Raw genomic sequence first — 26,347 nt, 5'->3', positions numbered from 1 at the left:
AGAAGAAAGACCGATCCAAGACGCACCGTTGTGTAATGTGATTCTTGTTCCAAGTCGCAATAAATCATACACACAAACTATCCCGCATTTTTGAGGTATGTTTGTCGAGGAACGCCTCACTGCCCACCTACTCACTTCCCAAAATACAATTCACTGGTTTGACTCAACCTCAACGCCGGAATCCAATCGATATACTGGCTCTGTCCATCTGTACCTAGACTTTCTGCCAACGCCCGCCGGGAAAAATGTGAAATTAGACTGGGACCAGGTGCACAAGACGCAATAGTATCAGAGACAAGGACATTGGCGTATTCACGGGGATATCATACACGAACAGTCTGACTAATCATTCGTTCTAGCTATCTATGTGCGCACTTAAATGGCCATAGCCCGTGTTGAACAGGTCACAGACCATGACCATGACTGAGTCCAAGAGCTGACTGCAATAAAGCGACAATTCCAGCTACTATTTTTCATCCCTCGACGGCAGACTGTCGTTCTCTCAATGCGTCAAGGCTTTTGATATAGTCTGTGGTCGCCCCCATACCTCCTGCCAAAGAGAAGCCTTAGTCATAAAAATGTTGAGAGCACGAAGCAGTGATTCCGTCTTATCAAACATATTCGTCGGGAAACGGCGCTGTCAAGGGGCATCGGCTTTTGTTTTTCCAGTCGACATGGGCCGAGCGATGTGAGTTTGCGTCACCTGGGTTGGAGATTGGATTTGCTCGAGGATTGCAAATTGATTTGGAAACGCACCACATGTCATGGGCGGCCAAAGAATTCGACATTTTATTCAATAGCAGAAGTGAGCGATGAGCGAACAAGTACAATGTTTAGCCTATATAAGTGCATTGTGAAGCTTAGGACTACCAAGGCAAAGCGGATAGTAGTCGTCCTTACTTATGCCTAGCGGGAGATCTGTAGGATCTGACGGCAGAGAAAATAGGTCGCAGACGAGTACAAGCAGTCAAAAATGATTATCGGAATGCAACGGATAACTATATTGGTAGGTCCTTTGTAATTCTAATTTCCCTGAAGATGGGCATTTAAACTTGTGTATTCCTACAGGACTGGAGGTGTCATCAGTTATTGCGAACCGGAGCACGTACTATTTACATGTAGAAAAATACGAAGATAGTTATTGCAAAGTAATATACACTCTATCTATATAGAGCGCTAGATATCTCACGCCTCGGAAAGAAGAGATTAAGGACAATTATCCACCCCATTTATCTGTCACCCTTCCTTCTCTTCTGATATTTGGTCACTAGTATGAAGGGCCACTCCAACCCACGGCTGCCAGGTTATTGGCTAGTGAGAATTCCTGCCCTTCCGTGGCTGCGGGCTCTTCTGGCTCTTCTGGACCTTCTGCGGCCTCTTTCCAGCATCAGTTGGCCTCTGTCTAAAATATTGAGGAGCGTTTGCATTGCCAAGAAAGAGCCTGGAGGCCTTCAGAAGGTGGTCGTCTCCAAAGGCCATAATATTAATCAAATTTTCGTATTGATCATAGATTGGCCTGATTCTCCAACCATTAGCATCCGCCCTCTCCTTAAAAGCATCGAAGTCCGGAAGTTGGGTAGCGTCAATAGAATTGCGGAGACTAAGAGCAGCTATAGCAAAGGGGACTAGGAGGGTGGCGAGGGCGATAATAGAGCGCAGGAGATGCATCTCGGGCTTTTGTGAGGTAGAAAAGAGTTTTATAGGGAACTGACGTATTATAGTTAAAGAAACAAAATGTTGTAGATGTCAAGATCTTTTATTATCGCTTCTAGAGTTGGCCTAAGCTAGTATTTATACCAGTTCCAGCTGCGGTGTTGGGAGGCATTGCCCGCACTCGTCACCTTCTTGGCCCAGATAATTTGTGATATACGTGTGAAAACTATAACTGTCGCAGGATGCCGCAAAACGCTGGCGCTAAGATTGAGAAGGTGACCGGATATGTAGTGAAGAGGAACAGTTTAGGCCTAGCACTCCGTTCGACGAACGCCACATCAGCCGCTAATGATAATTATCTATGGCCAGAAGGTTCGGAGTACAAGCCGATGATTTAACACTGCAACGTGGCATAATTAATTGCGCAGCAAATTCATTCTAGTCCACGACTGCCCAGTGATTGGCTAGTTACGACCTTCCGACCCTTTCCGACCTTGCGACCCTTCTGCGGCCTCTTTCCACCATCGGTTGGGTGCATTCGGAAAAATGCAGGAGCGTTTTTGCTGGCCCTAAAGACCTGATAGGTCGTGATTTTGCCGTTCTTTTCGACGTAAATAATGACTAATTCTCTATCGTCTCTATAGACCGTCTCATATTGTTCGCCATTATCCTCCACCCGCTTCATAAGACGATTGAAGCGTTGAACGTCGTCCTCATGGATAGCACTACCGAGAGTAAGAGCAGCTATAGCAAGGGGGGCTAGGAGGGTGGCGAGGGCGATAATAGAGCGTAGGAGATGCATTGCTAATGCTTAGGTTTTTGCGAGCTATAAGAGATTTTTTTTTTTTACATGTGAAGTATTATAGTTATTAAGAGCTATACTTGTTGCTTATATAGATGGTATAAGCCAGTATTTATACTGGTTTCAGCTGCAGTGCTGGGAAGCATTGCCCGCACTCGTTCCCTTCTTGGCCTAGATATTTCGTGACATAAGTGCAGGCGGTAAATCCGGCGCCGAGAAGATGACTGTATATATTAGTCAAGAGGACGAACGCCACATTAGCCCTTGACTACAGCTAGAAGTGTCAAATTAAAAGCCTATGATTCAAGATTCCGGCATGGCAAATATTCCTCGCGCAGCATTTGATTCCAGCCCACGGCTGCCCAGTTATTGGCTAATAACGACTCTCCGGCCATTCCGACCCTGCTGACCCTGCTGATGACCCTGGTTACCCTGGTTACCCTTTGGCGGCCTCCTTCCACCATCGAGTGGGTTCTTTCGGAAATACTCATCAGCGTGTGAGGTGGTCTTAAATCTCCTGGTCTTCAACCGGCCGTCCCTGTAGTAGGTAATAACAACTTGTCGTAGGTCAGCTCTATAGACCATCTGGTATTGTTCGCCACTAGTCCGCAACATGTCCAGAACATGGTTGAAGCGGGGAAGTTCGTCAGGATCGATAGTACTTCGGATATCAGAAGCCATAGCAAGGGGAACTAGGAGGGTGGCGAGGGCGACTAATAAGCGCAGGGGACGCATTGCTAATAATCAAGTTGTTAAGGAGCTTTTCTATCTTGCTTATGGAGTTGCTTATGGTCGTGTTCTGGCTATAGTATATGGAGGAATTCCCTATACTTATCGCCTCCTTGGCCCAGATAGTTCCAGACACGCAAAGCGCGGGCCATGACTACATAATATCTGTCGCAAGTGGAGCAAAACGCGGGGACGAATATCGCCAAAGGTGACAGACGGGATACGAGTGAGAAGGAACAAACACTAAAGGTATGGCATTCCGCTGTACAAAACGCCATATCGGGCCGCTGATGGTCATTTAGCAAGACTAGAAGTTTCGAATTCAAAGACCCATGATCGAGACCGCAACGGGCATACATACTCCAAAGGTAGGATGGCTTGGTTCAAAGAAGCTTGGATTATCGGAATCGCCAGTGTCAACCCGGGGCCATCCAACCGAGGTGGCCCCACTCTTGCCCCCAACAGGCAACACGATTGGGTGGGTGCATGAAACCACCAGCGTTGCAGAGCCTCACAACCGCACGTGACCGCGGCACAGACATATAATATGCCACATAAAATGCCACATAAATGAATCATAAATGCCATATGGTCGGCATCATCAGCCCCTGTCTGCCCCTGTCTCTCCGAGATAGTAATCACCATAGTAATCCTTCGTACGGAGTACTCCGTGCAACAACGTGTTACCTGTCATCATCACCCGGTAACTCTCTAACCCCCCGGCGCGCGCTACGTATAACTGGGTACCCCTTGGCCGTGTTCCAACCCTGATCCTCGGTCTGTTGGACGGGCTCTACCGGCGCCGCCGGAGTCCAGGCCGGCGCTATCACAGTTTCCGGCTGGTGGCGCATCCGCATCCGGCGTCCATCCCTTGGGTCACGTTGCACAAGTCGGTTCTGAAGCTCAACATGTCTACGGAGCACTTGTGCTGCAATCTCGGCTCAGCTCTGAAAGGAGCCCGACCTCGTCTTCTCCCCTGTGCTGCTGCATATTGGCCCTCTTTGTCAAGGTTTCGGGGGTCTTGGTGCCGCGCCAATCGACAACGACGGACGAAAACGGTGCGCAGCGATGCCACGTCACGAAGAATGCTGTCAAGATCCGGGGCATGAGCAGAGCCACCATCGCCATCTTTGCCCATCTCGCAGTATCAACTCGGCCTGTCCCACTCCTACTTCGACTTCAATCATACAGCAAGCAGAACCCTTGACAGGACGGTGAGCCAGCGTCACTCTTCAAGGTCGAGGAGACATGAAGCAACTGGATTCTCCCTATTCCTCCTGCGAAAATGGACTTTGACATAGTCAACAATCACGCGAAATCACTTTCCATGACGTTCTGTCAGTGATGGCACAATTCGAAGACGCCTGGATTCGCTCTGGACGTCCTCGACGCGTGCTGCACAAAGCAAATGCCATCGACGGAACGACTTCTTTGATGGATAAGGCATCTCCTCGCGTCTGGCGAGAGAAATGTCCATTTTCTGGTGACAGGTCGGCCAGAACAAGAACATCACGTCTGCAGTGGGCATGCATGTCTGCACACGAGGCGGACATGGTTCCTGTTCAAAACGACTTCATTACCATTCGTGCGCACCTTGACGAGACCTGCAGCAGAATCTTGCAACGACCCGATGGAATACGAGCAGAATACTTGAAAAAATTGCAACGTCATATCGCACAGTTCTTCTGCCAGCACAGCTTCTATAGGACCTGCTACAACCTCCATCGCCCGGATGACCCCCGTTCCGAGGACAACTTCGGAAAGGACTCAACATCAATATTGCGTTGCGCATCATTTGGATCGTCGGCAAAAAGTGGCTTAGTGCCTGCTAAGCCGAGGCGCCAATGCTGATGCGCAAAGTGCAACGGACGGCACCGCGCTTTCACGCTGCTTCATCAGAGGACTTGTGCCTGTCGTCAAGCCGCTGCTGGGCAAACATCAAGGTGATGCACCATTGCTTGGAATGGATGCCACTCTTTTGCGCCGCCTGAGTGAATGCATGTCTTTCGTCCAACCGTTGCTCGACGATGGCGCCGTAAAGACGAGGCCGTGAAGGATAAGCCTGGTCGGGCGCTTTTCTCGTGGGCCGCCTTGCACAGAAGATTAGATGTTGTCAGTCCGACCTGGAAAAACTCGACGAGATACCAATCATTGCACATGAAAAAACCAGTTGCGAGCGACTGTTCCCCGCTCGATTGGTGGCTTTCGGTAACAACAGAAACGGCGACATGCCCTTCTCAGCAGAACGGCCGCTGATATCTTGTCTGTGCCAGCTACGTCTGCAGAACCAGGACGTGTTTTCAGGCGCATGACGGGCGACATCTTGGGACAGGTGTCAGCCAAGATGTCGCACAATCAAGAGGGGGGATGCATGAAGGAAGAGATGGGATCAAAGCCGGCCTCGCCAAAGTTGTTGCCGTGGAACTGATTCAAGACGTGGAACGGAAGCGCCAGCTGCAACACATGGTACCAGTACACGAGAATAAGGGCTGCGCCGACTCCTTTGGTAAACTTTGACATGCAATCCGAGCATGATGCGCAATCTCATTGGATTATTCTAGGAAACTACAACACGTACACACGCCCTCTCGACACGACTCGGCCGGGACTGGCTGACAGGACCAGAGGCCAACTGTCAGCCAGTCCCGGCCGATCGTGCCGAGAGGGCGCGTAGGTGCTCTGATAATGTATCTGCAAGTATAGCGGTCTCTATAGGACATGTCGTCACTTAGAATCTGCCGGCTTCAATTTGACGTGACCTGGTAGCTGCTCAGAATCTGCGTCTTGTTCCCTTTGCCTTGCAAGTTGGCAAGCCTGGTCTGGCACGGAACATGCCAGACCAGGTCTCTCTGAAGAATAGAACTGACAGGATGTCGCACGGATGAACACCATCTCTTGTACGGAGTAATACTTCATGAAGATGACCCGCCAATACCTCTGCAAAGCCTCTCCAAAACCTCTCCAGATGACAATTGCCATGCCCCTTGCTCTGGCTTGCTCTGCTTCCTTCTGCGAAACCTTTCCTTCGTCTTCTCCCACGGCTTTGCTTGCATGAGGGCAAACGGTACAGTTCAATGCTTCGCCTTTTCTGGCAGCCGCGGTGCGTAATGCAGTGAATTTACGAATGGGTGCGAACAAGAGCCGCCTCGATTCTGCATACCTGCACTGCTCATGGTTTCTCATGGGTTGCTCAGACGGCCCAGGATCGCTCACAGGCTCAGACGCTAAGCAGGTTAAAGCGACCACGGCCCAGGAACTCGTTCGAAAAAAGAACGTGGAACGAACCACTCTGTTCCACCCCGTGACTAGCTGCACTATCGAACCGGAGCCTGGCTCTCAACCCTGGAGTGATGTAGTCAACCTAAACTTCCCTTCAGTTCGTCCCGAACAACAAGGCTCAACCGGCTTGAACGCAAACAAGTACTCTACACATGCTGCAAACGAACCATCTAAGCCCAGACTACATGTCACTAGCCCATATCCCTATCAATCAAGTCAGTTCTTTGACACGGGTCGGGCGGCGTCGAGTCTTCCTTACAGCAAAGCCAGGGTCACGTCGCCGTGGATCTTGGCCCGCAGCTCTATCTCGACATCCAGATTCAAATCGAGCCGCAGCTTCAGCGGATTCTTCTTGGAATCCTGCTGAGCGGCTACCTGGCCTTGCGGCACGACCGCCGGCGGCGGCGGCTGCGGCTGCGGCTGCGGCTGAACCGGCTGAACCGGCTGAACCGGCTGAACCGGCTGAACCGGCTGAACCGGCTGTCTCCGCCGCGCGATCTGGCTCTGCATCTCCTCCTCCGTCAGGGCTTCGTTCAGAGGCCTCTTGCGCTTCTGCTGATCCAGGCGAGCCGGCTTGGGGGGCCTGGGCTGGGGAGCCTGCTCGGCTTGATCTTCCGGCCCGCTTGTGCTCTGGTTGCTTGTGGCCTGGTTGTTTGTTTCGGGGCCATTGTCGTCATCTTCGGCATGGCGGAGGTGGGAGTCTTCTTCGCCTTCTGCAAACGGTGTTAGAGGAAACATTGGAGCGTGATCGGCGGGACATGGCGGCTATACAGACCACTGTGGTGACCGTTTTCCTGGCTCTGCTGCTCCGCGTTCTTCTCTGCCGGTTGGTCCTGTGCTTGGGCGTTTGCGGCCATGACTTGAATCGATGATTAATGACTCGTTGGATAGAATACGTATAGGTTTGTACAAGCAGCCGTGTTATACGTAACTTGGGGCTGGTGTTCAGGACTTAAAACTTGAATCGTTGCATCGCATAGAGAAACAATAGAGCTGACGCGTCTCTCCTGTTTTTGTTTTTCTGTTTGTTTCTTTTTTTATCAGATGACCCGAATATCATTGATGTCATCCACCGCAATGATACGTTGGTTCTCCAGGGAATGACACGATTCAAACCTGCTTGATGTTGCGAGAACCGGTAACGAGATGGGTGGGAAGGGCCGGAGAGGTCAAGGGAGGCGCAAAAGGGGGACAAATGACGAGGGTAGGCACTTGGCTTCGCAGCAATCTCCGTCTCTCACCGCAGTAGGAAACTACATGATGCATACGATTGGAGCCGAGGGAATATCTGGCCCCCAGGGAGGAGAGCCTGTGCGGGCGCGTCGTTGACGTCACAAAGGCGATATGGAGGATCAGGAGACGAGAAACGCCTACCTGATGGAGGTGAGGTATGCCGATAAAAACACCCAAGCGGCGTCATAAAGTCACCCCCGATTCATGCAGACGGGGAACACAAACCCAGAGCAGCTGCCAAGCGCCCAAACCAGCCAGCATGGTGATCGGCCTCCTCACCCTGACGGCCATACCGACCGTCACAGGCGTCGGCCAAGCCGTCAGCGCTCAGAAGAGGCAGAACGCAGCGTCCAAGGAGCAAGAAAAGTTCCACCTGACGGCCGTCGTCGAGCATCACGACGGCACGGAAGAGCCAGCGGGGACGTGTATTCTCAAAGACGGAAAGGTGAGGCCCAGGCCCAGGCGGGCATTCTCCACTGAATCCTTTCTTCCATGTCCCAGGAGGCTCGACGAAACCTGCCTCTGATATGATCTCACGGACAGCTCATGCTGCAAGGCCCCGGACAAGCGGTTGCAGGGGGGCACAAGTTCTGCGGCTTCTACTTCAAGTACCCCAGCGAGGAGCAGCACCTGGGGCTGGTCAGCAGCGTGGCCGACGGCCAGCCCACGCTGAACTGGATCTACGTCAACAGAGACACGCGGGCCGTGGAGCACGGCACCAGGAAGAGCACGGTGGGCCAGATCGTCGGGCCGTGGGGGTGGGCTGAGGACGAGCGGTTTCTGACGCTCGCCGGCGACCCCGGAGGCTTTGTGGCTGTCCAGGAAGAGCCAGACGGTGCAGCAGAGCGGTGGAGCGTGTTCTGGGGCAGGGGGGGCGATAGCAAAGAGCAAGGAAAAGGCAGCCAGAGGGACCTGCGCCGTGTCAAGCTTTTTCGGAAGCCGTTGCTGGGTATGGAAAGCTCCTACGTCAGAGACGGGGGGCAGTGAGTTTGGGGGAAAATGAAGGGATGCGGGAGAATATTCAGCCCAATAAGATCATCGAGGCCTTCCTGCAAGGAAGCAGGCGGCTGGGTTGCGCTCGCTAAATTCAAAACATTGCTGTGTACCCTGAGCATGGCCTTCAAGGACGGGTGCATCCCAGACGTCACAGTTACGATGGCGTCAGCGTCGCAAGCCCATGGCCTGCCACATTTGGATCAACCTGGAAACCGGGAACCGTGTGGCTGGCCATGGCCCAATCCAAGACGCCAGAATGAATGTAAATCACGCCAGCCGAGCCCTCCAGGAAGCAATTCGGGTCAAACGTCCGGTCGGGTTGCTGGGTTATTGACAGCAGCCGATGGTGGCAGGGCGCCAACCCCAAGCCATGTCGTCCCCCAGCGTTGGTTAATTTTAGAGCAATTCATTGAACCCCCCCTTCCCTACCCAAATGGCCCGTCAAGGGCAATTTGTTGTTGAAAGAGTCTGGAGAAGCGACAGGGGTCAAGATGCAGCAAGTGTTGAGAGTTTCGCACGACGGGGTCCAGAGTCCTGCTATGTATGTAGCCAGCAACCTGGCATTTCCTCTTCACCCAGCGGCAAAAAAGGGGCATCCGTTTCGGAACGCAGCAAGCCCGAGACTCGCCTCGTGCCTTGCTACAAATATGAATGCCACGCCACGTCTCGCCCTAAGCCACCGCCGCCATGGCGGAGAGAGTTCTTTCCTCCAGGCCGGTTAAAACAAGACGAACTCATTGTTTCTGAAAAAACAAAAAAAAAAAAAAAAAAAAAAAAAAAAAAAAAAAAAAAACACACCGCTAGGGACGGCAAAAGCAGCTACGCGTTCCAGCCAACCATGGCTACCTCGCCGATCAGCGACGCAGCCAGCCGTTTCGGCAACCCGGCCAGCCCACCACGGCGTCCCCAACACCCAAGCAGCAACAGCCGGCCGTCGGCCTCCCCAAACCGCCGCGAGTCTCCCAGGGCGCCATCCGGACCGAGAACCACCATGCCAGACACCTCACCGCCCGGCATCCCGCTCGACGATGGGATTCTCGTCGCCCTGGAGGGGAAATGCGTCGACGAGTTCGGCAACATTCTCGACTGGGACGGCACGGTGCTTGGCCGCGCCGAGGGCGACCTGCCTTCCATGGTGGGCAGACCCGTGGCCAAGGGGGGCAGCATACTCGACGCGGCTGGCGACCTGGCCGGCCGCGTCGCCGAGGTGTTGCCCCCAGCGCTGACGCCGGAGGGTGAGTCCGGTAGGAAGAAGCTAAAGCGCGACCACCGCGGCAACATTTACGACCAGTTTGGCAACGTGGTGGGCAGGATGAGGACGAACAGCGGGGGCGGCAGCAAGGCCACCGGCGTGGACGACGGGGATCGCGGCGACTCTGGATTTTCAAGCCGGGGCGAGACGGGCGCGACGGGCGCGAGGCCCGAGGGTGCGGACGAGACTGCGGCGCTGGATCCGCTGCCGGCGACGCCTAGTCCGTCCGAGATTTACTTGGACGTCAAGTCTACGCATGATGGCATCCAGCTGGTCATCAAGATTCCCACCGTCTTCAACGGCAGGCACGAGACGATGCAGTGTAATGTAGAAAGATGAAAAGTAAAGACACTTTTGTCCCTGCGGCAAGACTTGAGAGCGAGGCAGTAATATCATGATGCATAATCGTTTGAAAAAAAAAAAAAAAAAAAATCGTGTGTTGTCATGAAACGAAAGGCGTACTCTGCACTGCAAGGCCATGTAGTCTCGATTTTGCCATTCCTGTTCCCCGTAACAGGCAAGACTCACCCGTCCTGTCGGTTGAGCCGTGTCCGCCAAGTCCCACAACCCGACAAGAATATTCCGATTAAACCATGCACGCACGTATGGGGTGGAAACATGGCACAGCGAAGCATCTCCCTGGCGTGCAGCATGTGGGGACAACCTGATATTCCCGGGTTGCATTCCTCGAGGGTATGCAGGATGCCTGGCTGTTTTCCGGCTTGCATTCTCGAGGGCATACAGGACGCCCTGGAAAATGCAAACGGCAACGCCCATGTCCAAGGCAGGCGAAGCAGAAACAAGGCAGAGGCTCCCTCTGTTCATTCCGGCCACACTGGGGGTTGCCACAGCCAAAGGACGCCCGTGGAAGAACAATCCGCGGCGTGGGGGTGTGAAATTGCGTCATGGTGACCCTGTCTTTTGGCGTCGTGCTCGTGCGCGATGTAAGTGATGCGTCTGTGGCGCCAGGAGAAGGTGTGTGGCTTTGCCATGGCATTCAAGGCATCCATCTCGATCAACCGCGGCCATCGAAACCCCGGCGTTTTGTTCGGCCAGGGCAGATGGTTTTCTAGCAAAGCGAAACCTGTTTTCCATGGGGCCGTGGGCACAGATATAAAGTCTTGCTTGTATTAGTTGTTACCAAGCCTGCCGTCTGTACACCCAGAGTAGCAGCAAAACAACCAAGAAAAGTCGAAAAGAGAAAGAAGCAGCACGACTTGGAACTGCGTCGAAAAAATACCCGCTACCATGTCACTATCTAATCCGCTGGCTGGCCTGACTCAAGGCGCTGGCAAAGAGCAGCAGCAGCAAGGTCAGTGAGACCTTTCTACGCACACAAATGAGATGCAGATGCAAACTACTCTTTTTACGCTCGACAACAAGTGCACGTCTTGGTGACGCTGGATCTAACTGCCTTGGGCTTGGTAGGCGCTGATGAAAAGTCAGTCCCTCGAACGGTGGCCGGCGTGGTCAACGAAAAGGGCGAGATCATCGACAAGACCGGCAAAGTCATTGGCAGCATCCGGGATGTCAAGGATGTGGACGAGCCCCAGAAGCTAGTCGGCGGTGTCGTCACGGAGACGGGCGACGTCGTCTCGGAAGCGGGCGACAACCTGGCCAAAGTCCACATTGACGACAACTACACCCCCACCAGCGTGCCCGAGGGACCGAAGGAGGGAGCAAAGGCCGGGAGAGACTGGAACGTGCTGGGCAAAGCCAAGTCGGCCATGCAGTACGGGCAGAACATCCAAAACACCTACGGCAAGCTCGCTGGGTTGAGGAAGCCCACGGACGAAGGAGAGGGGGCGGAAAAGGCCGAGCAGATTCCCGGCGAAGCTCAGAAGGAGGCAGATGTTGGGGGCCGGGCGGAAAAGCCCGCGCAAGAGCTGAAGACGGCTTCTGGCGATTCTCAAAAAGAAGCGGATGTGGGGGGCAAGACGGCAAAGGCAAAGGAAACTACAGGCGACGCTCAGCAGAAAACGGCGGACACGGCAAAAGGGGCAGAAGAGCTGAAGAAGCCATCTGGTGCTCAGCAAAAGGAGCCCGTGGAAGCACCGGCGGACAAGGGAGAAAAAGACCTCAAAGGGGTTTCAGACGAAGCTCGAAAGAAAGCCGACGTCGATTCTCAAGCCGCGGAAGTGGCAGGCGCAGCTGAGCAAGCTCCCGAAGCCGGTAAGGGCGCTGCCCAGGAAGAGCCACGGGGCGGTGCCGAGCCTATGATTACGCGCAGCCCCAGGCCAGTCGACGAGGATCGGCACGTGCCGGAACCACCGGCAGGCGACACTGCCGAAAAGAAGCACGACGTTTCTGCGGTTGAGGACAAGGAAAAAGAGGCTGCGGGAAGAGTCCAGGCCGAGGGGCAAGTCGGCACCCAGGATAAGGCTGACAAGCTCGGCAAGATTGGTGATGAAGGTGCGGGAGACAAGCAGCTTGGCGGTGACAAACTCGGCGATGTCAAGGCTCGAGGAGACTTGGCAGGCGATGAAGAGGCTTCTGAAGAGAGTGAGGGCGGAGCTAAGACAGGGCTGGAGGTGGAAGAAGAAGAAGCTATTGTCGAGGAACTCGAGCACGAGGAAGTTGCTGATGAGCTCCAGGACACAGAGGGAGCTGTAGAGGGAGCCGCAGAAGAAGCTGGCAAAGCGGTAGACATCAGCATACTAAAGGGCACCACGGCCGACAAAGGCGGTAACCTGGTCGACGAAGAAGGCGCTATCATCGGACGCCTGGTTGAAGGTGACGCCAAGCAGCTCGTTGGCAAGAGCGCCGACGACCAAGGCCGATTCTTGGACGACTCCGGCCAAGTGATTGGAAGAGCAGAACCTATCCCCGAGGCCATAGAGGGAGCCGCAGAAGCCGCCAACCCGTCGGACCTCAGCATACTAAAGGGCACCACAGCCGACAAAGCCGGTAACCTCGTCGACGAAAAGGGTGACATCATTGGGCGTCTGGTCGAAGGCGACGCCAAGCAGCTCGTAGGCAAGAGCGCCGACGACCAAGGCCGATTTTTGGACGACTCCGACCAAGTGATTGGGAGAGCAGAGCCTATCCTCAAGGACACAGAGGGAGCCGCAGAAGAAGCCGCAGAAGCAGGCAAACCGTTGGACCTTGGCGTACTAAAGGGCACCACGGTCAACAAAGCCGGTAACCTGGTCGACAAGAAAGGCGACATCATCGGACGCCTGGTTGAAGGCGACGCCAAGCAGCTCGTCGGCACGAGCGCCGACGACCAAGGCCGAATCTGGAACAGCTCCGGCCAAGTGATCGGGAGAGCAGAGCCCATCCCCGAGGACGAGCGCGACGAGACAGCCAAGGACTTTGCGCCCTTTGAGAACTTCCCCGACGCGGTAGTCGAAGCCGACGGCCGCGTCGTCTCGGACGGGAGACAAGTCGGCCAGGTGGTGGAAGGAGACCCGAAGCGCCTCAAGGGCTGCCACGTGGACGAGGACGGCGACATCCTCGACCGCCGAGGCAACGTGATTGGCAGAGCGGAGTCGTGGGACGAGCCTGAGGCGGAACCCGAGCCCGAGGTGGATCAGTCGGCCCTGGCAGGCAAGCGGGTCAACAAGGCCGGCAACGTGGTGGACTCGCAGGGCCAGATCTGGGGCCGCGTGGTCGAGGGCGACCTCAAGGCCCTCATCGGCCGCATGTGCGACAAGCAGGGCAACATCATGAGCGAGTCGGGCGAGGTGATTGGCAGGGCCGAGCTGGTGCCGGAGCATGAGCGTGAGGGCTCTCGCGAAGGACCCTTTGCCGAGCTGGCGGGCTGCACCGTCGCCAAAGACGGCACGGTCGTCACCCCCTCGGGCGAGGTGGTTGGCAGGCTGGTCAGCGGCGACGCCAAGGTCCTCTACGGCCGCCCCGTCGACGAGGACGGCGACGTGCTCGACAAGAACGGCAACGTGCTCGGAAAGGCCGAGCGGTGGGAGGAGCCCGAGGTAGAAAAGAAGGTGAACCCGCTCGCCGGCCGCAAGGTCAACCGCGAGGGCAACGTCGTGGACGAAGAGGGCAACATCATTGGCAAGCTGACGAGCGGCGACGTCAACATCTGCGCCGGCAAGGAGGTCGACGACGACGGCGACGTCGTCAACGCCAAAGGCGTCACCCTCGGCCACGTGAGCCTGCTGGAGGACATTCCCACCGAGTCAGAAGAGGAGAAGAAGGAGCGCGAGCAGCGGGAAAAGGACAGGCAGCTCGCCGGCCAGCTGGCCGCCTTGATTGAGCAGTCCCTCGACAAGCTGCGGCCCATCCTGAAGCTCATCACCGACAAGGTCGACCGGGCCGAGAGGACTCCCAAGGACGAGCTGGACGAGAAGCAGCTCGTCCGGGAGGTGAAGCCGCTTATCGAAGACGGCAGCAAGATCCTGACCGAGACGAACGGGGCGGTGCGAGGCATGGATCCCGACGGCCGCATCCAGAGGCAGGCCAAGCAACGGAGCGGCACCAAGGAGGCCACGCCCGAGGAGCATCATCTCGCAGAGGTCATCAAGGAGGTACGTTTCCAGCAGTTGTGTGCAAAGGTGAGACGGCGAAGTGAGTGACTGACGGCTGTTTTTCTTGCTTGCAGCTCACCGGGACCGTCACCGAGACGATTGACAATGCCAAGCGCAAGATTGAAGGAATGCCGCATGCCAAGAAGGAGCTGAATCCGCTTTGGGCCCTGCTGTCAGAGCCCTTGTTCCAGATCATCGCGGCGGTCGGCCTCTTGCTGCACGGGGTGCTGGGCCTGGTGGGCCGTCTGGTACGTATTGAAGAATGCTTGCCTCTGATGCCCGGGTGGGTAGCGGATAACTGACACGTCTTGACCAACAGTTGGGAGGTTTGGGTCTAGGCGGCCTGGTCGAGGGGTTGCTCGGCGGACTTGGCTTGAACAAGGTGCTTGACGGGCTTGGACTGGGAAGCATCACGGGTGCCTTGACTGGAAAGAAGGAGAAGAAATGAGGCAGAGACGGGGCGAAACGGGCGAAACGGGCGAAACGGGCCCAACGGGCCCAACGGGCACAGACGTATTCGAGGTGATTCGAGATGGACGTATCAAGACGGATGGGTTTTGCTGTTGCAAGTGATTCGAGGTGGCGACGCGACACTATTGCTCCGGCGCGATGTAATGAGACAGACGGGTTTTGTTGCTGTTGCTTGGGCACGATGTATCAGACAGATGGTTCATGTGTGTTTGTTTCCTACTCCGCACAATATTGCAAGTTTGATTCGAGATGACGACTGCCCAAAGCGGCGACTATGATTCGTCCGCCCGGAATTCCCCTTTGGGCATGTCGGTGTTGCCTGCCTGTGAACGGACGGCCGTGACCGCCAACAGACCAATCACATGCATGCATCGCACTGGGAGGGTCCCATCGCCCCACGCGAGACATGGACCTGGACCTGCGTGAAGACGGGCATTGTCGCTGCAAACCCCCCCCCCCCTCCCCCCATAAATCCGGCACAAAACCACCCCCGAAATGGCCTCAAAACGTACTCTGACTGTAAAGCATCGTGTGTTCATTCTCCTGGGGCCTCAAATTCTGCGCACTGCCCGGGCGATGACGATGTGTCCATGGCCTCGTCCCACTCCCATTCACGCGCCGCCAGGCATTAAGCTTTCCAGAGTCCACATGCAAGATGCTACTGGCTGTTGCCGCTGCAAGCCCCCCACTTGCGACCCACTCCACGTTCCGATATTCAACGCGACCGCAGCCGAATCGAGCCGAGTCGACCCGGCTTCTTTCCCCCATCGTGTTCCCTCCCGGTACATTGACCTAGGTACCTGTTATCAATGTTCTGCCCCTTCGACTTCGACCTCCATCGCGGCCTCCAATCTCTTTCTCTTTTGGACTCGACGCTTCACTCACGCTCAACAACCGCACTCCTGAGTCCTGCCATTCCTGCATCTTTGTCTCTACTCCAGACCCCTGTTCGCCGCATCCTCGGCGCTGACGTCGTTATTGCTACCTTCGTCCTAGTAGTACGCTAGTACCTAGTACATGCATAGTAAGTCTCCTAAGCCCAGCCCCCAACCCCTACGGAGTACTCAACCCCGCATCCCAGGTTCCACTTCTCGACCGCTTGGCGACTAGGGCCAGCGGTGTGGACCCACCCTTGTCGCATGTGGTCCTGCCTCGCTGGTTCACATTGGGGTTTCAAAGTCCCATTGTCTCGCAGCCTTCATACGTTTTCCTTTCTTCATCTTTCTCCAAATGCGCCTGGTTCATCATCAAAAGGACTTATCGTTGGATTCAAAACAGCAGCAATTGACCACCACGAACCCCTCCCTTCAGCTGCATCATAGCTGCCGCCACCTCCATCCCGGCGGCAAATGCCTCGCCTGCTGCGTCACAGACAATTGCGTGACCAGCTCGTTGCCGGGAAGCTCAAGACCTTTCTCTATTCTGCTGCGTGCTACCGGTTTCTTGTTTCCGCCCATCGACAACAGCAACAATGTTGGCCGCCGGAGCTCCTTGTCGCGCTGCGAGCCTACCCTTTGCTGTGCGCCGCCTAGGTCGGTGCGGCCGGCTCATATCTCCCTCTACCGCAGCATTGATTCGCTCCAGACATCGGCAAACCAGGACTTGCTGGTTTGCTGGCTGGTTAAGTAGTAGTAGTAGTGAGGGCCAAGGCTCGCCCAACAACCGCTACCGCCATCGCGCCTACCGCTACCGATACATGGAATCTTTGAGTCGACGGCTTTCGTGGGAGAACAAACTGAAGCACGACAGTGTTCAAGCCGCCTTGAAGACTGCCTTTGCTCACGTGGCCCACGGCCCTAGGGGCACCTCACTCAAGTACATGAACATGAGCAAGATCCATTCCTGGTCCGACGAGCTGTCTGGTGCAAGGCCCGGCAGAAATATTGAAGACGTGGAACGTGAAGCCGTCGATCATTTGCTCGATGCCAATAAATCTGGCCGGAAGCGTCAAGCGGAGCACTGGGCGCCGTTTGACAATATTCGCAAATATTTACATGCCAAGCGTACTCCAGACTGTGCCGCGCCAGAGACCGATCTAAATGCTACTACATTAGCTGAAGAGCCAAAGTCCACCAAGTCGTTCAACTCGCAGGAAAAAGGTGCGCAGAAACCATCCGACTTGCAAAAGTACAACCCCAAAAAATTCGACAGTCCAATCGCCCCACGGCCGCTCACTTCCGAAGAATCTTCCAAAAATTACCACGACTTGGACAAGTATAAACCCGTGGAGTGGAATGAACCCGATGGTCTTCCCACCCAGACTCCCGAGCAAAGGTCAAAGCAGTACAAGGATCTTGACAAGTATGCATCCCCGGACGTCGACGCCTCCAACATCTCTGCCGATGCTGCAGCATCAACAAATCCTAAATACGACGACCTTGACAAGTACAAGCCTACAGAATGGAACGAGCCAGATGGCCTCCGCAAGCAGACGCCGGAGGAGTCGTCAAAGAGTTATGATGACTTGCACAAGTACGGCCCTGCGACTTGGAACGAACCCGACGGGATGCCCAAGCAAACGCCAGAGGAGAGCTCTAAAAACTACGGCGATCTCGGCAAGTACGGTCCTGTAGCATGGAATGAGCCTGACGGGCTTCCACAGCTTACGGCTGAAGAAAAGTCGAAGCAGTACGATGACTTGGACGCGTACAAGAAGCCATTTGTAGCTGCCGACTCCATCCTCGAGGCTCATGAGGCGAAGCAGCAGGACTTTACCGCCAGAGCGGACCCAGTAGCCGCCAAAGTGGAAGTGCCAGCGGAAAATCCTGCAACTGAATACGACGATTTGAACAAGTACACTCCTGTCACATGGAACGAGCCGGATGGTCTGCCAAAACCTACCCCAGAAGAGCTATCCAAAAATTACGATGATCTGCCCACTTATGACCAGTATCCCAACAACGGGCCCGCGACCCCACGTTTGCACCCTGAAGAAGCGTCGAAGCAGTATGGTGACTTGCGCAGATACGGCTCCTTCCCAAACGCGGGACCAGTGACGGAGCGTGTCCATCCTGAGGATGTGTCCAAGCAGTACAAGGACGTCTCGAAATACCCATCCAGGGGCTTTGACGAGCCCAAGAGAAGCACCCATGTTCATCCCGAGGAACTTTCCAAAAATTACAAAGACCTCGACAAGTATGATCCATTATCATTTGACCAACCCGACAACTCGCACCCCGCGTATTCCGAAGAGGCTACCAAAGCCTACAAGGATTTAGCTTCGTATGAGCCAGTTTTTCACACTAAGCTCGACGCCGAGCCAGCAGAGAGGTCCGGTTCGGTCCCAAACAGCCTCCAAGATTATGAAAATTATCGACAGCTTGACGGCAATGAGCCCAGGACAGCGGCTGAGATCCGGAGCGCTGTTCTCAGAAGAGCTCGTTGCAACAGCACGCATGCTGATGCAGCCGGGCAGACCAAGGATCTCGCCGACTGCAAGACACACAACACCGGCCGGGCGCTGACCGGTAGTTACGCGAAAGATTTTCCCGAGGAATTTGCAACGTCTTGGAACACTGCCAACTCGTGGTCAAAATCTACCCTGTTTCCGAAACACCTCGCAGATAACGATACCACCCGGCCTGCCAACACTCTGGGATCCGACAAGGACGAATTCGACTTGTCTTCTATGGATGAGAGTTTTCCCAGTGAAGACGACAGGTTGCAGCCTGCTCTAGAGCGTAACGCCGGCAGACGAGCCTCGGTCTCCGGCATGTCGCGCTCGGAGAGAATAAGTGTGGAAGAGGATCCTTACCCGTCAAATCTGCAGAGACTCGAAGGCAGCTACGCCAAAGAACGCGGCGGCTTGGCAACCCGGCCAAATCTTGTCCGAGGTGACAAGGGCAGGAGTCGAGACAAGGATGCGTCTGGAACGGATTCGACGGCACAAGGACCCTTTGAGAGGCAGCCCACTCTGTACAAGATGCTGGCATATGACCCAAGCACGCAGTCAATCAGCGTCGCCGAGGCCAGCTCTGCGGCTGACGACTCCTCGGCGGCGGAGACACCTGCAGAGATACTGCCGCGAATTTCCAATCCATCCAAGTTCTTTCCCTACTTTAGAGTCCTGCAGGCAGAAGGATACGAAGTTGTCTCGGGCAGTGGTCATGTGCTGGTGTTCCGCAAGGTGCAGCCCGGATCCGTGCTGCAGGAAGACTCTGGCGCGGCAGTCGAGTCGACTGCCACGACGGGCCGGTCTGGGGCAAGAAAGGTCGCCGGCCCCGTACATTCATTCGTCAATGATGAATCGCGTCCGTACCTAGCTCCAGGATGGGAAGCGTGGGACAAGAAGACGAAAAGGAGGAGGCTCGGCCGCAAATTAGTCATTGGCACGGCATGGGTTGCGGGAATCGCCTATGCTGGGAGTTTGATGGGGGAGTACTTGTCGACTGGCGGCAAGTCATTTTGACCGAGGGAATAAGAAAGGTGGAAGTTTCGCGTACAACGGGTGATGATCAGTCTGTATACTCTGGCGGTGCAACTTGGCTCTTTTTTTTTTTTTTTGTTTCCCTTTCCTTCTTTATTTCTACCTTGAGTATTCACAGGCGCTGTGAGGATCGATTAAGGGGGCATCTATCACCAGCCAAAGAAGCGATTCGATGATTCGATACTTCAGTTCAACAATAACCGGTGATATCCCCGTGTCTGCAAAACACACGCATTGCTTCCGCATCCTGGATTCTTTCGGCATCAAGAGCTCCCGTCATGTAGACGAGCCTATTAAGCCTGCCGCCAGCCCTACCCGCCCTACCCGGCTGGCGGGCAGCTGGACTTTTCCGTGAAGCCCTGCGCCGTCTTGCCCTGCAGCTCGCGTATCTGCAGGGCGTGCTTCTGGTCCTGCTTGTTCCACGACTGGCGGCGGTCAAGGGTCGGTTGCCAGGCGGAGGGGGCGGCCAAGCCGCGCTCGCGCTGGGAGCTCTGCGAGGCCGGGGGCTGTTCAGGCATGATGACTGGCCGGGGGGGTTAGATGCCGGGCTGGGTGACATTTCCGGAAGGTTGCGCACCTGCGTTGACTGGGGTCGAGTTGCTCGAAAACAAGGGTCACGATAGAATGCCGGATGCGTGAACTGCGTTTGCAGGCGCGAGGCAAGGATGGATGGATGGGCTGGGAGGGGATGGCGATGATGAGGAGCAGGATTTTGCCACGCGGGGTCAACCAGGTGGGCGGTTGGCGGTTGTGGTTGCGGTTGCACCTTCCCGAGTTGTAAAAAAACGAAATGCACGGGTTAGAAAAAGAAAAAAAGAAATAACAAGAGAAAAAAAAAAGAAAAAAAAAGGGGGAAAAAAAAAACAGATTCTACCAGCACGTCAGAGCTAATGAAAGCTACCTGCTGCAACAGCACAGCACATTCTACTACATTCTACATCTACCACGACTTCAGACTCCTCACGACACAAAAGACGCCAGGCTATGCAAATGGGAGGCTCGGCTGTCTGTCGAACCAAGCAGACCAAGAAAAAAAAAAAACAGCCCAGTAGTTCCAGTTCACACCAATAGACCACCAGACCGTACAGCTCCCACACCACGGTAAGCAATGATTTTTATTCACAAGACGAAAAAACAGAAGACAAAAAAACGGCCATGCTCTCGCTTCGCGACGACAGCACGCAGGACGGCGTAGACATTACGGTGTTTTGGGACGCTTCCAATAGTATTGCTGGGGCGCGAAGACAGTCAGCGCACAAAGCACTCGTTGGCAGGAGCGCGCGAGGAGGGAAATCTCACCTTGTGCTGCTTCCTGCAGTTGCGGAGACTGGGCTTCCGCAGGGCGTCGACGACGGCGCGGCGCTGCTCGTCGTCGTCCTTGTCGGGCTGGTAATAATACTCGCTTTCAAGAGCCTTTCCGGCGGCGTCTTTGCCCTGGCGCGGGATGATGCCGATGCACGGGGTGGATTCGAGGGCGGCGCGCAGGACGTCCTTGGTCAGCCCTGCCCTTTGCTCGCTGGGCAGGTTCTGCATAATGGTCGACAGGGGCGTGGAGGCGAGACGCGAAAAGGCCAGCTGGTTGACGACGTGGTTGGCCACGGCGGCGTCGACTTCGATGGACGGGGCGGGCGTGTCTTGGTCGCCCGGCTTCGGGCCCAGTTTGGTGGCCGGCCCTCGCTCCTTGACGGGCGACGGGGAGACGGACGGGGTGCCGTCTCCGTCCCGCGCGAGGGTCTCGTTGGAGGACGCGTTGTGGGGACGTCGGTACAGAGGCCGCGGCTGCTTGGGCGACGTGGTCGAGATGGAAGCCAGCCTGCCGGCAATGTTGGCGCCAAAGGGCCCAAAGGAATGCACAATGGGGTCGTTTTCCTCGTCGGGGTTGTTGCCGTCGTCGTCGTCGTCCTCCTCCTCCTCCTCCTCGTCATCGACATTGCTCAAGTCGCTGGAAAAGCTGGCCGTCGCGTCCGTCTTGATGCTGACGCCGACAGGAACATGCTTGCCGCGTGGGTATGCGTGGCCCCTGGGTTGCGGCAGCTCCGGCTCGTCCTCGTAAATGTCGATGCCGCCGTCGTCCCGGGCAGCAACGCCAGGAAGCAGGGACTGCAGCCGCTGCGAGGTCGAGAGACTGCTGCCCATGGGTGAAGGGCTCTCCGGGGAGGCGATGCGCGCGGTTCTCCGCAGGGGAGAGGACGACGTCGACGGCAGGCGCGAGTGCCCCCTCGGCTGGGGGCGCGGCGGGGAGTCGTCCCAGCTCGAGTCGGACAAGCTGGCCGGGTGGTCGGCGGCGGCGCAGGACACGGAGCGCCTGGGCCAGCGGATCATGACGCGGGCATCCAAGACGTCCACCATGAGATCGGTGCCGTCGGTCTCGCTGGTGAAGCTGTCGCCCTTGAAGAGCTCCCAGGTGCGGCCCTGGCAGTGCAGCTTGAGGCCGTTCCAGCCGTGGCAGACAATCTCGATCTTGCTGGTCTCCAGGGGGCTCGGGGCGGGGACGTAGCGCGCCGTTACGTGGACACGCGACACCAGGCGGTTGGCCGAGAGCTGCAGGTGCGACGAGTTGGAGGAGCGGCCCAGGGACAGGGACTCTCCGTTCTCGGGGAGCTCGACGGCGGGCACGGCGGAGAGGGGCGCGCGCTCCGAGGTGGTGCGGGCCAGGGCGGGCCTGGGAGGCGGCGAGCTGGACAGGATGCCGGTGCTGGAGGTGGGCACGGGCGTGGGATACTTGAGCTGGGCGCCGCCGATGTTGGGGCGCTTGGCGGGACGAGGCAGGGCGGGCGACGACGAAAAGGGCTCAAAGGCAGGCAGCAGCGACGAAGGCGCAGGGCGCTTGCTGCCGGCCAGACAGGCGGGAGCTGGGCGGGCAAAGGCGGCCGAGGCCGAGGCCGAGGCCGAGGTCGAAAGGGGCGGCAACGCGACCTGGTCCACGGCTGCAGCGCCGGGCGCCGACATGATGGCGTTTGACCGAGGCGGCGACGACTTCATGATTAGGTTTTGCGAGGGGGGGTTTCGTTGAAGGATTATCCGGGCATTAAGGGGCAGCGAGGCCAAGAAGCATGCTGGCTGCCGAGACGAAAATAAAAAGAAGAGAAAACTCGGGAAGTGAATTTGGTTAAAGAATAAAACTTGGGGTCCCGCGAGGTCCCGCGATCCGGACTGCTGGGATTGACACGCGGTTTGACAGTTGGCGGCGCGTAAAGAGGCGGCGGGCGGCGACTCGCTTGACTGTGGGACGGATCAGACGCTGCGTCGAGCCCGCTTACACCAAACGAACGCGTCTGTCTGCACAAGGCCAAAAAAAAAAAAAAAAAAAAAAAAAAAATACTGAAGCAACAGAATGATCGGCCAGATGCTCGACAGGACGCTCGACAGGATGCTCGGTGCTCGCACGCACAGGCAGGCAGGCAGGGAAAGGCCCGCGTCGTAAGGATGCGCTCGTGGCGGCCGTGCAGCACGTCTCTGGTGCCCAGCAGGACGAGGACGGGCTTGGGCTTCTCTCAGCTTCCTGCCAGGATTGACAGTTGAGGCTTCTTGACGGTCTTCTAGCCAGGCCGCGGAGGATCTTTTCGCGGGACAGGCTTGGCGAGGGGGGGAGAGAAGTCGGCGACGTCCAGTCCAGTCAGGTCTGGTCTGGTCTGTGGTCTGGTCTGGTGGTATTGACAGGTGCAGAGCAAACTGCAGGAGCGAGTGCAGGAGCGAGTGCAGGAGCGAGTGCGGGAGAAAGTGCAGGAGCAACCGCCTGGCACGAGGAAGAGGTCAGCGCAGCTTTAAAGGCCGCCACAGGACAGGGCCTGTGGTCCGGGCAAGCGAAGCGGTCTGGTCTGGTGGGAGTGGGAGTGGGCGTGACACGACGCGCGCAAACGCATCGCGTTGGCGTTAAAGGCGTGGTGTGCTGGTGGAGAATGGAAGGGGGAGCGCGCCGAGGTACAGGGGGGCCGCCGTGCTGTGCGGCGCTGGAGCAGCGCTGTGCGGGACATCAGGCACCAGACTTTTTGGCGAGGGCTTGGGCCCAGCCTGCCGGTACATGCAGTCTGGGTACATGCAATCTGGTACATGCAGTCTGGTACGTGCAGTCCGGTACATGCAGTATGGTACCTGGCAGGCCCAACCAGTCCAATGGCAAGTGACAGTGACAGTTACCAGACGTCTTCAGTCTCCCAGCCAAGATGGTCGAGCACGACGGGATGCTGATTCTGAATTCACAGCCCGCTTGGACGACTGCCTCGCCGTGCAGCTTGCCTTGTCAGACGCCGTTCGTTATCCTCCGCGGCCAGCCGAATCCATCCATCCCCAGCCTCGCTTTACCAGGAAGCTGAACACGTCTCCACCGGTCGCGTCCAAAAACCCTGGTGGCTAGCCAGTCCGCCATCCCCGCCACGGCCATGAGGAGAAGCTGCGCAGAGCAGAACGGAGCAATGACCCGAGAGCCGAGCCGACGGTGGCGGCGCGAGACATAAACACCGGCTGTTGCTGGCTGCGCCGGCCGTCCATGACGGAGCAGATCCCTGACGGAGCAGATCCCGCACGTCGTTGCCGCTGGCCGAGCTGGCCGAGATTCACTGGCGCCCTTGACGGAGCTGTCGGTTGGCCCCTGTGTGCCTGCGCGTGTTGATCCCAGCGTCCAGGACGGCGGGACGAGGGCGCGATTCACGGACCCGTGCGTGGGCTGTCGGCAGCCTGCGCGGCCTGGCTGTTGCGCCTGTCGCCTGAGCGGTGCGGGCATTGGGGGGGCCGGGGAGCTGCGGGCTTTGCCGTGTCTTGCTTGTTCAACTTGCCGTCGGCGGCTGTGACTCGCCGCCGCGTTGCTCCCGACAGAGGTGTCCCGGCGTCGGCGGGAGATTGACAGAAGGATTTTTACCAGCGAGATATTTCGCGCCAAGATATTTCCGGCAAAATCGTCCCTTGAGCTTCCGCTTGTGCCCACTGGCTGGCGCTCGTCGTTCAGGTCATCGATCCCGACGCGTCGCCAGACTCGAGCGCGCCTCGAACATCCCGCCGCGGCAAACTGGGTGGTTCAGCTAGGCGGCCGGGAGGTTGCGTCCCAGTCCACCGCTTGCGCCCTGGGCATGGCTGTGATTGTCGCCTTTGTGGCGGGCTGCCTGGTGCGGAGTCGGCTGCTCGCTTGGATCCGGGCAAGGCCGCCGTGAAGTGGGAGTCGAAACCCGGGGAGCAAAGGGCCCAGTGCAGAAAACCTGGTGGAGCCCCGGCCACTCGGCCTTGCCGTGCTTTGACTTGGTTCCGCAGTCATGGCTTGCTTTTCGGGAAGAAGGCAGCGGGAAGCCAGCGGGAATCAGGACGCTGCTGCACCACCGAAAGGAGGGAAAGCAATACACGTAGCCAAACCAGTGTCAGAATGCATAGGGAAAATGCGATAATGCTTGATTGAAGGAACCAAGTCCTCTCTAAGAGACTTGTGTTCCCAGCTATTTATAGTGGGATAGGGGGTACCCCTAAGGGCTTACTGATCCAGGGAGAACTCGGCATATCCACCCTCGGACATGACCGATATCTATATTACAGATAGCCAATTTCCCTCCGACACACCCCCTCAGGATATGCTTTCTTAAGGATATCCTGCCATATAGCTAAATTCAGTGCAAAGCAAGATAATAAGTAGAAATATCAATCTACTCAAAACGATATGTGCAAAATGACAATGCTATTATTGAACAGGCTACCTATATAGGGGTAAATAGGCCCAATAGCACACATACAAAGTACGAAAATAGCAACAAACCGTAGATTCCAATTTTCCATAGGAAATAAGTGCAGCTATTGAAAAAACCCATTTTAATCTGATTTTTTAGGGCGTCTTTTGATCCTTCTGAGGCTCTTCCTTACCACTAAGGTTAATATCGTAAGACTACGGTCCGGCGTCGTAGGATCCCTTCAAAATAACGAGCCCAAATTGCCGGCGGAAGATTTCAAATTTCTAGCCTATTAGAGGCTTTATAAAACCGTTAGCGACTATATTGCCCATTAGAACCTATATAATATCGATCGTTCCTTTCTAAACCTCCTAATATAGCTAATAATAATAAATATCTACGTAATAAAGCCGTGTCATAAGCTTAAAGAATTCCTCCTTCAATAGGCGAATAGTCTGGATATTATCGTATTAAATTATAGGGATATCGGCATATAATTAGAGCCTAACTTCCTCGTATAATCTCTTAAAGGCGATAACCTTTTTTACCATATAAGATATCGTAAGAAGCTCTACCTCTATTGACGATATTGTAATAGTATCCTATTGACCCGATTTATATATAATCGGGCCGCTAAAGAGTTTAATTATATAGCCCTAACTGCTTCGTCGCGTCGTAATATCGTCGGCATAAAAAGCATTAGAAAATGCCTCTATTTCTACTATATTAGCCTGGAATTCTATCGCGGTATTCTTCCACGTATAGCCGTAGTTAAGTGCCTTCCTTGCGGCTTATAAATAGTCTAGACCTAGATTTTAAAGGAATCTTAATAGCTGTAATCCAATATAGCCTAGTTTAGGCCTTATAATCATGATCGGATATACTAATAAGCCTATTATTAATTAGTATCGCTTCGTATTATATGGTTTAGCTATCCCATCAAATGCCTTAAGTCTTACAGTATGCAGCGGGTGCTTTAGAAGGCGGTCTTTAGCATTATTAAACGCAGTAAGGTTATATTTTATCGCTAGCTTATCGAAGTAAGCCTTCTATATAAGCTATAACTTTCCGGCCGTGCGGTTACGAATAACCTTAATTGCTAGGAACCACTATAGCTCGCCGAGATCTTTAATCTTAAATGCCGCTATTAATGCTGTATAGAACGATTCGAATGCCTCTATCTATAACTTATAATAAAGTATAACTAGGTTATTAATATAGAAGAATATAATAAGGAAGCTATTGATGAAGATATAGGGGTCCTTATAGACCTATTTGAAGCCTTATTGTAATAGGAATTGTGATAACTCTTTAAACTATAGTAGTGGAGACCTTCGAAGCCTATATAGGGCATATAATAACCTAATGAAT

General features: G+C 55.4%; 10 protein-coding genes across 10 annotated transcripts; 4 read left to right on the top strand and 6 right to left on the bottom strand.

Annotated features, from left to right (window-relative positions):
• Positions 1-1,311: 1,311 nt before the first annotated feature.
• On the bottom strand, positions 1,312-1,668 carry UV8b_01064 (uncharacterized protein; the record flags this gene model as incomplete). Its single annotated transcript, XM_043138562.1, has 1 exon — positions 1,312-1,668. The coding sequence occupies one exon, from the start codon at positions 1,666-1,668 to the stop codon at positions 1,312-1,314; it is 357 nt and encodes a 118-aa protein (XP_042994496.1).
• A 418-nt stretch (positions 1,669-2,086) lies between these two features.
• On the bottom strand, positions 2,087-2,455 carry UV8b_01063 (uncharacterized protein; the record flags this gene model as incomplete). The annotated part of the gene is made up of 1 exon (XM_043138561.1): positions 2,087-2,455. One exon carries the CDS (start codon positions 2,453-2,455, stop codon positions 2,087-2,089), a length of 369 nt encoding a protein of 122 aa, XP_042994495.1.
• A 366-nt stretch (positions 2,456-2,821) lies between these two features.
• Positions 2,822-3,136, bottom strand: UV8b_01062 (uncharacterized protein; the record flags this gene model as incomplete). The annotated part of the gene is made up of 1 exon (XM_043138560.1): positions 2,822-3,136. The coding sequence occupies one exon, from the start codon at positions 3,134-3,136 to the stop codon at positions 2,822-2,824; it is 315 nt and encodes a 104-aa protein (XP_042994494.1).
• A 3,582-nt stretch (positions 3,137-6,718) lies between these two features.
• Positions 6,719-7,320, bottom strand: UV8b_01061 (uncharacterized protein; the record flags this gene model as incomplete). The annotated part of the gene is made up of 2 exons (XM_043138559.1): positions 6,719-7,176; positions 7,239-7,320. 2 exons carry the CDS (start codon positions 7,318-7,320, stop codon positions 6,719-6,721), a joined length of 540 nt encoding a protein of 179 aa, XP_042994493.1.
• Positions 7,321-7,955: 635 nt separating this feature from the next.
• On the top strand, positions 7,956-8,683 carry UV8b_01060 (uncharacterized protein; the record flags this gene model as incomplete). The annotated part of the gene is made up of 2 exons (XM_043138558.1): positions 7,956-8,141; positions 8,240-8,683. The coding sequence occupies 2 exons, from the start codon at positions 7,956-7,958 to the stop codon at positions 8,681-8,683; spliced, it is 630 nt and encodes a 209-aa protein (XP_042994492.1).
• An 847-nt stretch (positions 8,684-9,530) lies between these two features.
• Positions 9,531-10,283, top strand: UV8b_01059 (uncharacterized protein; the record flags this gene model as incomplete). The annotated part of the gene is made up of 1 exon (XM_043138557.1): positions 9,531-10,283. The coding sequence occupies one exon, from the start codon at positions 9,531-9,533 to the stop codon at positions 10,281-10,283; it is 753 nt and encodes a 250-aa protein (XP_042994491.1).
• A 909-nt stretch (positions 10,284-11,192) lies between these two features.
• On the top strand, positions 11,193-14,882 carry UV8b_01058 (uncharacterized protein; the record flags this gene model as incomplete). The annotated part of the gene is made up of 4 exons (XM_043138556.1): positions 11,193-11,256; positions 11,373-14,434; positions 14,509-14,682; positions 14,754-14,882. 4 exons carry the CDS (start codon positions 11,193-11,195, stop codon positions 14,880-14,882), a joined length of 3,429 nt encoding a protein of 1,142 aa, XP_042994490.1.
• A 1,719-nt stretch (positions 14,883-16,601) lies between these two features.
• On the top strand, positions 16,602-19,313 carry UV8b_01057 (uncharacterized protein; the record flags this gene model as incomplete). The annotated part of the gene is made up of 1 exon (XM_043138555.1): positions 16,602-19,313. One exon carries the CDS (start codon positions 16,602-16,604, stop codon positions 19,311-19,313), a length of 2,712 nt encoding a protein of 903 aa, XP_042994489.1.
• Positions 19,314-20,529: 1,216 nt separating this feature from the next.
• UV8b_01056 (uncharacterized protein) lies at positions 20,530-22,313 on the bottom strand (the record flags this gene model as incomplete). Its single annotated transcript, XM_043138554.1, has 2 exons — positions 20,530-20,562; positions 20,631-22,313. 2 exons carry the CDS (start codon positions 22,311-22,313, stop codon positions 20,530-20,532), a joined length of 1,716 nt encoding a protein of 571 aa, XP_042994488.1.
• Positions 22,314-23,571: 1,258 nt separating this feature from the next.
• Positions 23,572-24,051, bottom strand: UV8b_01055 (uncharacterized protein; the record flags this gene model as incomplete). The annotated part of the gene is made up of 1 exon (XM_043138553.1): positions 23,572-24,051. One exon carries the CDS (start codon positions 24,049-24,051, stop codon positions 23,572-23,574), a length of 480 nt encoding a protein of 159 aa, XP_042994487.1.
• Positions 24,052-26,347: the final 2,296 nt, after the last annotated feature.

Source organism: Ustilaginoidea virens, chromosome 1 (genome assembly GCF_000687475.1).
Source record: "Ustilaginoidea virens chromosome 1, complete sequence".
NCBI lineage: Eukaryota > Fungi > Ascomycota > Sordariomycetes > Hypocreales > Clavicipitaceae > Ustilaginoidea > Ustilaginoidea virens.
This window is presented reverse-complemented; position numbering and strand designations above follow the sequence as displayed.